We start from the raw sequence: 14,434 nt of genomic DNA, 5'->3' as shown, positions 1-14,434 counted from the left end.
ACTCAGAAAGCAGCAACTGACATTCAAGCAAGAAAGAAGCTTGATGAGGCTTTCAGTGTTAATAACTGCCCCCCATTTCTCTACTCATTGGGCTTCCATATACCATGGGTTCAGGAACTGTTTGAGATTATCCAGAAGGCCTAAATTTTAGAACTAGTCTAGCATTCCTGAAACTCATCTGCATCTTAGTGCAAGCATGGTGTTGCACAGATGTCTTGTATATCAAGCAAAGCAGTCACCTTCATCATGAAACACCGGAGACCACTGCAAGCCTGAAAGGCATTAGTGGCAACTGAAAGTCCCATTTTGCAAAAGGAAGCTTGTCTTTTGTTATCTACAGTGTCCTTCATGGCATGCTCTTGCATACATCAGAGTGCCAGAGTTCAAGTAACGCTTTGAGAGAGAGTCTCAGAAATGGAGCTTCAGGGACTCACAGACAACTAACCTGATCTGCATGAGAAATTTCAGTGGATGCTTAAAGCAATCTGTGAATGCCATCACATCCCTGAGCTATGGCTTTTCTTGCCTGCAGAGGAAAATCTGAAGCTACTTCAAAAGGGCAAGAGACACAGGAAGCATAACCAGCAGACTGTTGTTACTAAAAGCTAGCGCCTCAGATTTTCTTGGTGTCTGGGAAATCTCTGAGTATGGAGTTACTCTCTAAGGGATAGTAAGTGTTCAGGATCTACTGCACCGATGTTACCTATATGTTGCTCCTGAAACTACCATATGTTATTTTCCTGAAATAAAATGCAATATTCCGATGTATGCCTGTTGAGGGCCAAACTAAGCCCAGTAGAGTAACTAGAACTAAACACATCCCTGATGAATAAGCAGTCGGGACTTTCCTGGAGGCAAGTTTCCAAATCCAATTGTTACTGTTAGTTTTCTTTCTTTCTTCTTTTTTTCAAACAGGAGAAGACTGATTAGTTGTTTACTGAGGTTCTTTTATCAACCTTACAACAACAAGACACTACATGCAGTGAGTGGGAAGCTGGAAAAGTTTCCCTGTGGAGAAACTTTCAGTAGGTGAAACCCCCAAACTAAAGCCATTATTTAAGTGAAATAGGTGGCTTCAGTACTAACAAGAGCATTTCTAAAGAGACTTCTTTTTCTGAGTACAAGACCATTTGTTAACAAAAACTGAGCAGAAGACAGATACTAATTCCAAAGGATTCAGGTATGGCTTTGTTCAATGCGGGAGGTTTTCTTCAACTTTTCTATTCCTGGAGAACATTTATGGCAGCATTTAGACTAAAGAAGTCTACCTCAGAGACAAGGAGTGACTTTTAACCTTACTCAGCATTGACTTGCCATATATTAATAATTCTCATTAAAGCTGCTGTGTAAATTAGTCCTGGGCTGAAGGGATGTTGTGTTACATGAGAGCAAGGTTATACTTATAAGGGAAAGAGTAACTCCAAAAGACTTAGGAGGCATAGCAGATAAACTAAAAATATAGCTCCTAGTGCAACAGGGCTCATAAGGTCCTAGGAAGTTTTTTTCTTTTTATGTATAGTGATATCAATACTGGGATAGTGCATCAAGGTCTGTGATCTAGATTCAGAAAAAAAGGTTGAAAAAGAAAAATGGTTCAAAAAAAGAGTAAGATTAACTGTGAATTAGAAAATCTATTTTATAGCAAGAGTTGTATGAATTTCCATTTATTCAGCAAACAAGGTGAAGAGGTGGCTTCATTCCAATTTAAATACCTGAAGTGAACAAGACTTCTGATAGCAGAGGACTCTTTAATTTAGCCAAAAGAGGCATTACCAAGTCCAGTGGCTGAATATGAACCTAGACAAGGTCACATAAGCAGTATGGTAATTTAATTTTTTTTTAAATAATGTTAACTAAAGCATTCTCTGTTTATCAAGGAGCAAACTAATTCTCCATTGCTTGGAGAATGGAAATCAAAACAAGGTATCTTTGCAAACAGACAGGCACTAGTTCAATCAAGTTATTGGGCTTGTTGCAAGAGTCACTAAGTGAAAAAGTCTAAGGTCTGTGTTATAAAGAAAAGCAAACTAGAAAATCACAGTGTGCTATCCATTAGTCTATGAATCAATAAACTAAATTTCTGGAGGTGAGAATGCAAGTTCCCTGTGGGCACTTTCATTTGATTAACAGGTTAAAAAGGAACTATACAGATGTGAAGTCACAAAAAGTAATTTTTACTAGGTGTATACTAAAGAGCCTTATTTGGTTAAATAAATCAGTATCAAGACTATTATACACAAAGAAGAAAACAATGTTATGATTCATTAAAGAAAGCACTTGGAAGCAGGGTTACACATTAGATGACTAAACACCAACTGTTTTGTTTTAGAATATGGGGGTACAAAGTTTATCACTCATATGCTCTGCTAAATTACAGTATATCTGGGGCAGAATAAATGCTATGAATGAGATGTGAAGGATGAATAGTGTTCATTGACAAAATACAGAAGTGAATTACTTGTATATGAAAGAAGAACGTTGTACCGCATGCTCAATAAGCTCATGGAACACAACTTAAGCAAGCAGCCAAGTGAAACATGATGAAACCTCCCAGGTGGATATGCCTCACTGACATCCATTTTCAGAGTGCAACCAATCAGTCAGATTTAAGGTGTGGAAAGTCTTACCTGCAAACATATAGCCAGGTTAACTCTACAGCCAAATGATGTGCTAACAGCCCGTGGATGAAGACCCAAGTCTTTAAATAATTTTGAAAAAGACTGAGTGAGAGCTATTCGGGGTCGTTCCTCTGCAACTACTACACATGTCCGCACACGTGACAGGTCCAATCCCCTTGCCTAGGAAAAAGTTATAATGTAGTGAATGTTACAATTAAACCATTTTAAAGCAATACAGCAAAACATATGTACAAGAATATAGGTAACCAACATTTTCCATTTTCAGTGTTTCCTAAAGGTTGGCTGGTCAAGTGGCAGAGTAATGACTACTATAGAATAAATCTACTTGCCTAGAATTTCTTCTGTAGCACTTAGAAAGAGATGGATCAGTTAGTTTCAGAGTGAAAGAATATTGGTATCCAGTAATGGTTCAAACTTGCAAAGAGCAACAGTAAACTGGGAGAGTTAACCACCCTTGAAAACCTCATTTAAAGACAAAAGGCATGAAGAGACTGCACGTCTCAATACCCCAAGATATGACAGCAGGCCTATCAGTCAAGTAATGGAGATTCTGAATGCATAAAGAAAATTTTGTAATTTACAGTGAGACATGTACGACACAACAAATATTGATACCAGAAAATAAATACATTTTTGCATTTGTTAGAGCTGCCTGATCAGAATGAGAAGAAATTAGAGAGGAATTTTAAGAAATCAGCGACAACATAAATCTCCGTGGCAACAGCTGGTGCTGCTTGTGCTTTGCTCTTTTGTGACAATACCCAATTTGATTTTCCGGGGAATACACAAGGAGTGCAAGAATAGTTGGGAGGGGGGAGGGAGAAAGGGAGCAATACCACAGGGGAATAAACTGTGTTTCCAGATACCAGGTGTTGAGTTCAGTGGCAGAATGTGGCAAGGCCTCTTCTACATCTTTATACCTGCCTACCTGAGCTTTAACACTTAGGTCTGCAAACTCAGGTACCAGTCCCCTGGCCTCAGCATCTCTCTCTTCTCATGGCTTTCAACTTAGTCATAGGTAGCACTAGTGATAGCTTCCCTACCCTCTTCCTACCACCACCCATCCTCTGGTGTGCAAGATTTCAGCTTCCGGATGTTGGAAAAGAAGCAGCAGCAGAGAAGAGGCAGTGAAAACCCATGAAGAACAAAGGATAAACGGGGAGGAGAGGGGACAAAAAGAAAGAAAACAAACAAAAAGAGAGCATGAAAAGGAGAGATAACAGAAACTTGTCAGAACACATTTGGGAGAGGACATGGTGGGAAGGGCACTGATTTAGGGACAGGATACTACTAAAAAGGTGGGAACCACTGTCAGCCATGCAAGATTTACATCAACATCAGGCTCTATTACAGCTATAAAAAGGATAAGCCCTAGTGGAAGCAAAGTGTGGGTCTTTTTATTGTTAAATGTTTTATTTTTTCCATATCTTATCTGTTGTACTGCCTTCCTAACCCTGAATCCTGAAAAAATAATGCAGCTGTCAACAAATCAAGGCAGTGCCCGATGTCTGATAAATTAAACCCCATGTGTGATACAAGAGAAAAATTAATTAGATCTCTTCAAAGCAGATACAATCAAGAGTTGCAAAACTGGCTGCAGAATGTTTGGTAAAAATGATCATATTAGCAATAGAAGCTGGCCCCAAACTGAAAGAACGGGGGCCTTCTGAGATTTTTCACCAAAGTGAGCAAAAACCAAGATAGTATGTAATAAAATTAACAAATAATTCCATAATGTACAATTAGAGAATTAGGTAACTCTAAATTATGTACATTTCTGACTTTCCCCCCCTTTCTCCTCCATCTCCCACCCCCTTTTACGAACTAAAACAGGTGAGAGAGAAAGGTAGTTAACCCTGATAGTCTGAAGTCAAGCAGAAGCTGAGAGAGCTTAAGTAAAAAAGCTCGCTCTTTGGTGCTTAACAATCTTGTGATCTGAAAGAGGGCTAGAGAGCAGCAACCAACAGAAATGAATAAAAAGCCCCTGGCAAGGAATTATGCCGGTTCTATTACAGACTGTGCTTATCCCGATTTTTCTCTCCTCAGTGAATGCATTTAATACAAGCCTCCAATGCTATATAAATCTTACACCATGTGGAAAAAATACAGTTCCTCACCTTCAGCGATTCTGTTTGTGAACCAAGGCCCTTAGTGCAAAGCTCCATGACCGAATAGGAACAAAATGTGTCTCTGACTTTGTACTGACTCACAGCTAGGAGCCACAGAGCAGGATTGGTCTCCAGTTCTGAAGGAGGAATCAAAATTGACTGGTGTCCTGAATAAACGCTGCAAAGACAAGTATGGTCAACACATGCTAGACTTTTATTGTGTAGATGAATAAAAACAAAAAGATATACGCATTTTAGGTGTAAACGTTTAAAAAATTATTAGACACACCACATAATTATCTCATCAAGAAGGTATAGATGCAATAGCTTTACAACAAAGGCCAAATTCTATACTTTGCTACAATATAAACCAGGCAAAGTCAGTAGGAATACAGAACTTATTCCTAACTTACTAAATTACACAACATATGGGTGGACACTAGCGTTAGGAATGTGTGGTTGAGAACACAAATTCTTGGGTTAGTAGCACGAAAATATGTGAGTGCTACTACAATTATTGTGGTGTGTGTTACTATTTAAAAATACCTACATAAGAAAAATGCAGTATGTTCTACTCACTAAGAAACTAACTCCAAACCCTCTGAAGTAAACAGCTTAGTTACTGCTCCCAAGGGGGCAGGATCAGGCCCCAAATGAAAAGTGGCTTTTAGATTTCTCATGCTAAAGTTCTCCTAGCAATTAACTGCTCCTCTGTAACCCAAGGTTAATAACAGAAATGCTATGCAGACAGAGGCATGGAGAGCATGCTAAAGTTTATGATGCATCTTTTATCTCTTAGCATCCCGACAATGGGAACTGAGGCAGTTAGATTCAAATCCTAGGAAAGTTCTCTGGATTTGAACAGTACTAGCCCCAAGTACTTGGGTCTCGCAGCTCCAGTACTACGTAGTCTGGGTCATGGAGTCTCCTTGGAACAAGAACAATGAGGTTACCTGGACTTCTCTCATCAGAAATTCCTGGCAACGATCTGCCCCTGCCTTTTCAAGGAAGCAAAGCTGCTTTTCCTCTGGGGACCTGCAGTCCTAATGGAACGCACAGCTGGAATGTCTTTTGAAGATGGAAATCCTTGAAAGCTAAAGGATTCACAGGAGCACTTCTGGACTGAGGCAGAACTTGTCAAGATGGCAGAAGAAAGTGCAGAGGCCAGTTTGCCCTGCCCTTGACAAGGCTGATGGCAAGGTCTCTCAAGACAAAACTAAAGAGGCAAAGAGGCATCTCTGTAACCCTTAAACTCCTGCAGTCAGGAGTGGGGACAAAGTTACGAGACCTGATTTATTGTTCAGTATCTTATCTGCTTTTGCTTGCTCGGGAACTTAAATCTCTTGAAACATTTTGAGATATATTGTCAGAAGAAAACTGAGACCACATCCCTGTGTAAGTTGGGGCTTTCAGCTGCCCTTACATCTTCCTGGATTTCAGGTTGGTTTAGCATCCCCACGCCCTTCAATATGTCTAAGTTACAGCCTCCTCAGAGTGTCCCATTGGCCATGCTGGTGCCTTGAAATGTGCACACCTCTGGGCAGCAGCCACACCACCACAGTCCTCTTGCTCCTGCAACATCATCTACATCAGAGCTGTCAGTCCTCAAGGGAAGGCATACAACTGACTCCCTCCTTCCTTATATAAGGAGACTTGTCTCCTCCCCTTGACCTGGGGTTTTTACACCCCCTTTATGTTGTTGTTATTTAGGTTCAGTTAAGGTAAGAATTCCACCCCGCTGTTTTTCTTCAAGTTAGACCATAAAACTTAATGGCGCTTTTACACATACTCCGGGGCTGGGGGGAGTGGCACCTTCATTTGAGTGGCTCCAAGAGCCGCTCTAAAGTGCCGCCGCATCGAGTCTGGTTTCATGAGCTTTAGTTCAAGTGCCCCTGCCACCGTTTTTAACCATGGGGATGCTGATACATGAGATGCAGGAGGCTGCGGAAGCACAGTAACTGCCACGTTCCTGCAGACTCAATTAACAAGTCTGCGCTGACATGCTTTGAGTACAGCACATCGGAGCAGCCTCCGTGCTTGTGTACAGGCACCCTAAGAGATGAAAACACTTTCTTACACACTAAACTTTTGCAAGTTGCAATTCAAATGTATTGTTTCTGGTACCTGTTTACTTGTAGTTCCAGCTACTTGCTTAACAGAACACTTAGTAACACCTCAACTCTTGCTGTCGACATGACCTAATGGCCTCATCAGGTATTTCACTTTGCTATATCAGGACTGACAAGAAGCATGGTGAAAGAAAGCACTGCTGTTTTACAAAACAGCTTTTCTATAATACTGTTTTTACTTGAAGATAAGAAAACCCCCAATATAAGATGACCCCCTGAATAATTAGATTCTATATATGGAAAAATTAAAATTTTGTTACAGTTTTCCAGGTATAGAATCTAATTATTGGAAGCTTGTCTTGAATTTGTCCCCGTCCCACCATGTCAGCAGGAAAAAGAAATCTGTGGGTGTCAGGTGGCCCCCTTGCCCTCTACCACAGGTGACTGGTGCCTCTTGAGTCAGGGAGTGGAGGTGGTCCCCTGGCAGCCGATTGCACTGACCATGGAAGGGGTGTCCCCTGGGGGGCCAATCTCAATCACCAAAAAGTGGTCGCACCACTTCTGAAAGTCCCAAGGCCTCTTCCAGAAACTGCATGGTTGCTTTTGCTGGCAGCCCCACTCTGGTGCTCCTGCCTGTCGCCTGAAGGGAGAGCGTGGCTGGCCAGAGGGTACATGTGCCCCCCTTACACATTGCCACTCCCCTCTACTCCCCTCAGCTTTTTCTCCCTGTAGCCCCTTCCCCCCAACCCATACTGTCAGACTCCTCTCCCTAAGCACATGGAAGTGAAGGGCAAATTTGAAAACACTGATTTGCAAATAAATATGCCTGTAGTAAATTACTTTGGGTACCCATAGACTTAGTTCATCCTTAATTGATACAATTTACCTTTTTTGAAACTGCTTCATATTTTAGCACAGATATGCCATGAACACACTTTTAAGCAACACTTTTGTAACTACTTACATACAGCACAGATGGTATGAGACAGGATGGAGGAGTAGGTGAAAAGGGATTCTGGGTGAACTGTTTGGGCGCCATTTGGTGATGTCTGCCAGACATTTAAGGCTGGTGAAAAACAGGAATAAGTGGAAATGGGAAAGGTGCAACCCCAGTGTGGGAGTGAAGAGGAAGTAAAATGTATGGAATGCAGTGGCTCACCGTGACTTGAAAAATAACTGGTGCTGACAGGGACTAAGCTACAGTAACCTGTCTTTGTGGGAGGTTCCCATGAGTATGCCTGCTAAATAGGGGCTATGCATTTTATTGTCATGCTCAGTGCTGGCTTCATAATTTGTTTCTGTTACTGAGCCCACGCTGTTTTTAGCAGAAGTTTAATGACAGACAATGTATTTAGTGAGAAGTCCTTGTATGCAAATATAAGATGAGAAGCATTTTTTTCCATGATGACTGGCGCGGGAGGGGAGGGACCTCATTTTGTATTCAAGAAGTAAGGTAGTACTCCAATCAAGTGCCTTGGTGGATTGGAGAGCCTATTTATTCTGGTGTTGCATGTCTGTAACTAATATATATACTATAAAAATCTTGATTTTAAGTATTCAGTTATTTCATTTTGCTAGTTCAACATCCTCCTGCATTCCAATAGCCGGTGCAAAGTTACAAAATGGCTTGACTGGTTTGACTAAGAAGTATATAGCAAGACTTTCACATTCACATCATCATCTGTTACAGTGATTGTTATACAGATAAAAACTTTATTACCAGATAAGTTTAATAGGCTCTATACTAATGAAAAGCCATCTACATTAAAGCAGAGATATTTTAATTTTAGTAAGTAGTTTGTATATAATTGGATTTAGTTTTGATTACATAATTGGAGAACATTTTCTGCTTTTGTGAAACTAAGTTAAGAGATTCAAAAGTGCAATGCAAAACAAATTACAGTGCTATGATCAACCTTTCAGAATAAAAGATGAGATGACTGATGTTAAGCTTTACAGAAACCTCCTTCTCCCCATTTAGCAGTCAGCAAAGACATAGAATAAAAAAAGTCTGGATCTGTGAATCCACATTGGTTTGATGACTCTGCTATCATGCTCAGGATGTATTATTCTGTGAAAAAGATCCTACTGAAACCCTGTTGGAGGATGCAGCCAGCATACTGGGAACCTGGTGCCTCATGTTAAATGTATTGCTCGGCTTTGCAAGGTTTCTTTTTTGTTATAATTTTATACCCTTTGGGACATAGTTTCATAGTTGGTAGGGTCGGAAGGGACCTGAGCAGATCATCAAGTCCAAACCCCTGCCATGGCAGGAAAAAGTACTGGGGTCAAACGACCCCAGCAAGGTGTTCATCCAGCCTCCTCTTAAAGACCCCCAGGGTAGGAACCAGCACCACTTCTCTTGCAAGTTGGTTCCAGATCCTAGCTGCCCTAACAGTGAAATAGCGCCTCCTGATGTCTAGTCTGAATCTACCCTCTGCCAGCTTGTGACTGTTATTTCTAGTCACTCCTGGCAGTGCTCGGGGGAACAGGGACTCCCCCAGTGCCTGCTGATCTCCCCTGACCAGTTTGTAAACAGCCACTAGATCCCCCCTCAGCCTTCTTTTGTGGAGGCTGAACAGGTTTAGGTCCTGTAGCCTCTCCTCGTAGGGCCTGCCCTGCTGCCCTCTGCTCATGCGAGTGGCCCTCCTCTGGACCCTCTCCATGTTGTCCACATCCCTCCTGAAGTGGGGCGCCCAGAACTGAACACAGTACTCCAGCTGCGGCCTGACCAGTGTTGCATAGAGGGGGAGGATCACCTCCTTGGACCTGCTTTTGCATCTGTGGATGTACGACAAGGTATGGTTAGCCCTACTGACTGTGACCTCGCATTGTCAGCCCACGTTCATCTTAGAGTCAATGAAGACTCCAAGATCTCTTTCTGCAACCATGCTCTCGAGAAGGGAGTTTCCCAGCTTATAAGTGTGCTGCTAGTTCCTACAGCCCAAGTGCTGCACTCTGCACTTGGAAGTATTGAAACCCATCCTGTTTTCATTAGCACACCCCTGTAACCTGTCCAGGTCCTGCTGTAATCTGTCCTTCCCTACTAGCGTGCCCACCTCACCCCAAATCTTGGTATCATCAGCAAATTTAAACAGGCTTTTCTGCCTCTGCACTGACAAGAAGGGAGTTCCCCAGCCTGTAGGTATGGTGCTGGTTCTTCCTCCCCAGGTGCAGCACCTTGCACTTGTCAGTATTGAAACCCATCCTGTTCTCATCCGCCCACCCCTGTAACCTGTCTAGGTCCAACTGCAGCCTATTCCTCCCTTCTAGGGTGCCCGCTTCCCCCCACATCTTAGTGTTGTCTGCGAATTTGATCTGGGTGCTTTTTATGCCCTCGTCCAAGTCACTGATGAAGATGTTGAACAGTTGAACAGTGCAGGCCTGAGGACCAAGCCCTGGGGGACCCCACTGCCCACATCCCTCCAGGTCAAAAATGACCCGACCACCACCACTCTCAGGGTGCAGCCCTCCAGCCAGTTGGCGACCCATTGACTGTGTAGGTGCAACACTACAGTCCCCTAGTTTTTTTTAATGAGAATGGGGTGAGAGACAGGGTCAAAGGCCTTCCGAAAGTCCAGGAAGATTATGTCCACTGCTACCCCCGAATCTAAGGATTTGGTGACCTGGTCGCAGAAGGCCACCAGGTTGGTCTGACAGGACCTGCCACTAATGAACCCACGTTAGTTGTCCCTAAGTATAATCTCCCCTGCTGGCCCTTCATGGAAATGCGCCATGATAATTCTCTCAAAAAGCTTACCCAGGATTGAGGTAAGACTAACTGGCCTATAGTTTCCTGGGTCCTCCTTCCTCACTTTTTTGAAAATGGGAACCACACTGGCCCTTTTCCAGTCCTCTGGCACCACACCAGAGCATCACGAGTGCTTGTAAAGCTGTGCCAGGGGTCCTGCAATGGCCTCTGCTAATTCCCTCAGCACTCTGGGGTGGAGATTATCAGGTCCAGCTGATTTAAATACATCCAGCCCCTCCAGAAGTTCCCTGACTAGATCCTCACTGACCCTCGGCCTGGGTGTGCCTCCCCTGGGGCCTGTGGGGGTCCTGGTGTGTGTGTGGGGGGGTGACCCAGTCCCTGCTCAGGAAAATGGAGGCAAAGAAATTGTTAAATAGGTTAGGTTTGTCATAAATAGGTTAGGTTTGTCAGCCAGGTCTGACCGCTCATGTAGGTTCTTAGACAGAGTGCAGGACCTCCATCTAACCCAGGAGGTGCACAGCCCCACCAGGGGGGATGCCTTGTTGGACCTAGTGCTGGCCACGGGTGATGACCTGGTGAGGGGGCTGTGGGTGCTCGACCACCTGGGCGACAGCGATCATCGCCTGCTGGAATTCACCATCCAGCGCAAGGTGGCAAAGGCATGCAGTAAGGCAGCAGCCCTAGACTTTAGGAGGGCAAACTTCAATTAGCTAAGGAGGATAGTTGGGGGTGCGCTGAGGTCCCAGAGGGGAGGGGAGCCAGATGTCCAAGGAGTGTGGTTGCTCCTTAAGGAGGCGATCCTCCAAGCCCAAAGGAAGGTAATCCCAATGAGGATCAAAGGGAGCAGGAGAGCACACAAGCCTCCACAGCTCACTAAAAGCATCCAGGAATGTCTCCTTGCTAAAAAGGAGGCATATACCCAATGGAAAGAAGGGGTCATCACCAGGGATAACTATTCTGCAGTCGCTCGGAGTTGTCGGGGGGCAGTTAGGAAGGCCAAGGCAAAGATGGAATTAGGACTAGCTTCTCAGACTAAGGACAATAAGAAGTCCTTTTTTAAATACATAGGGGGCAAAAAGAAGGTCCTGGGTAACATGGGGCCCTTGCAGGACATGTTGGGAAATTTGGTCGTCACACCAGACAACAAAGCCAACATGTTTAACGATTTCTTTGCCTCTGTCTTCCTAAGTAGGGACCAGACCAGCCACCTCCCTGCTGGGCCCCCCTCGGGCCCCAGAGGAGGCACACCTGGGCCAAAGGTTAGCGTGAAACTAGTTAGGGGGCTTCTGGAGGGGCTGGACATGTTCAAGTCAGCCGGCCTGGATGATCTCCACCCTAGAGTCCTAAAGAAATTGGCCGAGCAGGACCCCGGCACGGCTTTATGAGCACTCGTGGTGCTCCGGTGTGATCCCAGAGGACTGGAAGAGGGCCAACGCGGTTCCCATCTTCAAAAAGGGGAGGAAGGAGGACCCAGGAAACTATAGGCCAGTTAGTCTTACCTTGATCCTAGGCAAGCTGTTTGAGAAAATTATGCTGGCACACATCCATGAAGAGCCAGCAGGGGACTGCATGCTTAGGGGCTACCAACACGGGTTCATCAGTGGCAGGTCCTGTCAGACCAACCTAGTGGCTTTCTATGATCAGATTACCAGATCATTAGATGCAGGGGTAGCAGTGGACATAGTCTTCCTGTCAGACCAACCTGGTGGCTTTCTATGATCAGATTACCAGATCATTAGATGCAGGGGTAGCAGTGGACATAATCTTCCTGGACTTCCGGAAGGCATTCGACACTGTCTCTCACCCCGTTCTCATTAAGAAACTGGGGGGCTGTGGTGTCGATGCCCACACAGTCAATTGGATCACCAACTGGCTGGATGGCCCCACCCAGAGGGTGGTAGTGGATGGGTCCTTCTCAACCTGGAAGGACGTGGGCAGTGGGGTTCCACAGGGCTCGGTCCTCGGGCCCGCACTGTTCAACATCTTCATCAGTGATTTGAATGAGGGGGAAAAAAGCACCCTGTTCAAATTTGCTGATGACACTAAGATGTGGGGGCATGTTGGCACACTAGAGGGAAGCATCAGGCTTCAATCAGACTTAGACAGGCTACAAGGGTGGGCGGATGTGAATAGGATGGGATTCAACACAGACAAGTGCAAGGGGATACACCTGGGGAGGAACAACTGGCACCATACCTGCAGGTTGGGGAACTCCCCTCTTGTCAGCACGGAGGCGGAAAAGGATCTTGGAGTCATAATTGACTCCAAGATGAACATGGGCCGGTAGTGTGGGGAGGCAGTCAGGAAGGCCAACCGCACCTTGTCATGCATCCACAGATGCATCTTGAGCAGGTCCAAGGAGGTGATCCTCCCCCTCTATGCGGCACTGGTTAGGCCGCAGTTGGAGTACTGCATCCAGTTCTGGGCACCACACTTCAAGAGGGATGTGGACAGCATTGAGAGGGTCCAGAGGAGGGCCACTAGCATGATCAGGGGACAGCAGGGCAGGCCCTATGAGGAGAGGCTATGGGACCTGAACCTGTTCAGCCTCCAAAAGAGAAGGCTGAGGGGGGATCTAGTGGCCTGTTATAAATTAGACAGGGCGGATCAGCAGGCATGGGGGGAATCACTATTCCCCCATGCACTGCCAGGAGTGACAAGGAATAACGGTCACAAGCTGGTAGAGGGTAGGTTTAGGCTAGATATCAGGAAGCACTACTTCACGGTCAGGGCGGCTAGGGTCTGGAACCAACTTCCAAGAGAAGTGGTGCTGGCTCCTACCCTGGGGGTTTTTAAGAAGAGGTTGGATGAACATCTTGCTGGGGTCGTTTGTCCCCAGTATTATTTCCTGCCATGGTAGGGGTTCGGACTAGATGATCTACTCAGGTCCCTTCCGACCCTAGGAACTATGAAACTATGAAAATACATTTAGAAAACCATTGGAAAACCATGCAATGTAGTCCAAAGTTATTAATGGGCTGGCTTCATGATCCAGCACGCTTTCCTAACTCACTTTGATGTCACTGCAGAGCAGGCCAGTGAAACTTCTAAGAACCTATAATGGAGTAAACAATTAGTTTTTGATTGTTTCACTGTGAATGCCTTGTCTGTCATAGAATCATAGAGGAGTAGGGTTGAAAGGGACCTCCAGAGGTCATTTAGTCCAACCCCCAGCCTGAGGCAGTATCATCCCTATCCAAGCCATCCCACACAACCATAATCTAAACTCTGCATAAAACTATCCTCAACTCTGATGCAACCCCGACCTAACCTCTTAACCTGCCACAGGTAAAGCAAGGGATCCATAGCAGCCCATATTGTACCTTTATAAAATATTTATAGATTCATGGGTGCTAGGGTCTGGAGGGACCTCAGTAGGTCATCAAGTCCGACCCCCTGCCCTGAGCAGGAAAGAGCACTGGGGTCAGATGACCCCAGCAAGGTGCTTGTCCAGTCTCCTCTTGAAGACCCCAAGAATAGGGGAGAGCACCACCTCCCTTGGAAGCCCATTCCAGAGTCTGGCGACCCTGCTCTCCATCGAATTGTGGCCATTGTTCTTAGTTACTCCAAGGGGAGTTACTCTTTAGCCTGGAGATGCACAGACTCAGGGGTGACTTGGTGGCAGCCTAAAAGTACATAAGAGGTGTGCATCAGGATCTGGGGGAATGCTTGTTCACGAGAGCACCCCAAGGGAAGACAAGGACTAATGGTCACAAACTCTTGCAAGACCATTTTAGGCTGGATATAAAAAAAACTTTCTTCACTGTCCAAGCCACCAAGGCCTGGAATAGACTCCCCTCAAAGGTGGTGCAAGCACCTAGTCCGGACACTTTCAAGAAACATTTGGTTGCCTATCTTGCTGGGATCTTTTGACCCTAGCTGACTTCCTGCCTCTTGGGCAGGAGG

At 45.0% G+C, this 14,434-nt stretch overlaps 1 protein-coding gene across 7 annotated transcripts in view; it reads right to left on the bottom strand.

The window, feature by feature from the left end:
- DIP2C (DIP2 acetate--CoA ligase C (putative)) overlaps window positions 1-14,434 on the bottom strand; it is a 470,493-nt gene that overhangs the window by 53,096 nt on the left and 402,963 nt on the right. For all 7 annotated transcript variants that reach the window (XM_090047544.1, XM_090047545.1, XM_090047547.1 and 4 more), the window contains 2 exons: window positions 4,757-4,925; window positions 2,628-2,798 (listed from right to left, as the gene is read on the bottom strand). In XM_090047544.1, the coding sequence (XP_089903670.1) occupies window positions 2,628-2,798; window positions 4,757-4,925 (340 nt within the window). The remainder of the gene's footprint in view (window positions 1-2,627; window positions 2,799-4,756; window positions 4,926-14,434) is intronic.

This window comes from Crocodylus siamensis, chromosome 5 (assembly GCF_052110815.1).
Source record: "Crocodylus siamensis isolate JL-2025a chromosome 5, ASM5211081v1, whole genome shotgun sequence".
Lineage (NCBI taxonomy): Eukaryota > Metazoa > Chordata > Crocodylia > Crocodylidae > Crocodylus > Crocodylus siamensis.
The sequence above is the reverse complement of the archived record's forward strand: the minus strand, read 5'-3'. Positions and strand labels throughout refer to the sequence as shown.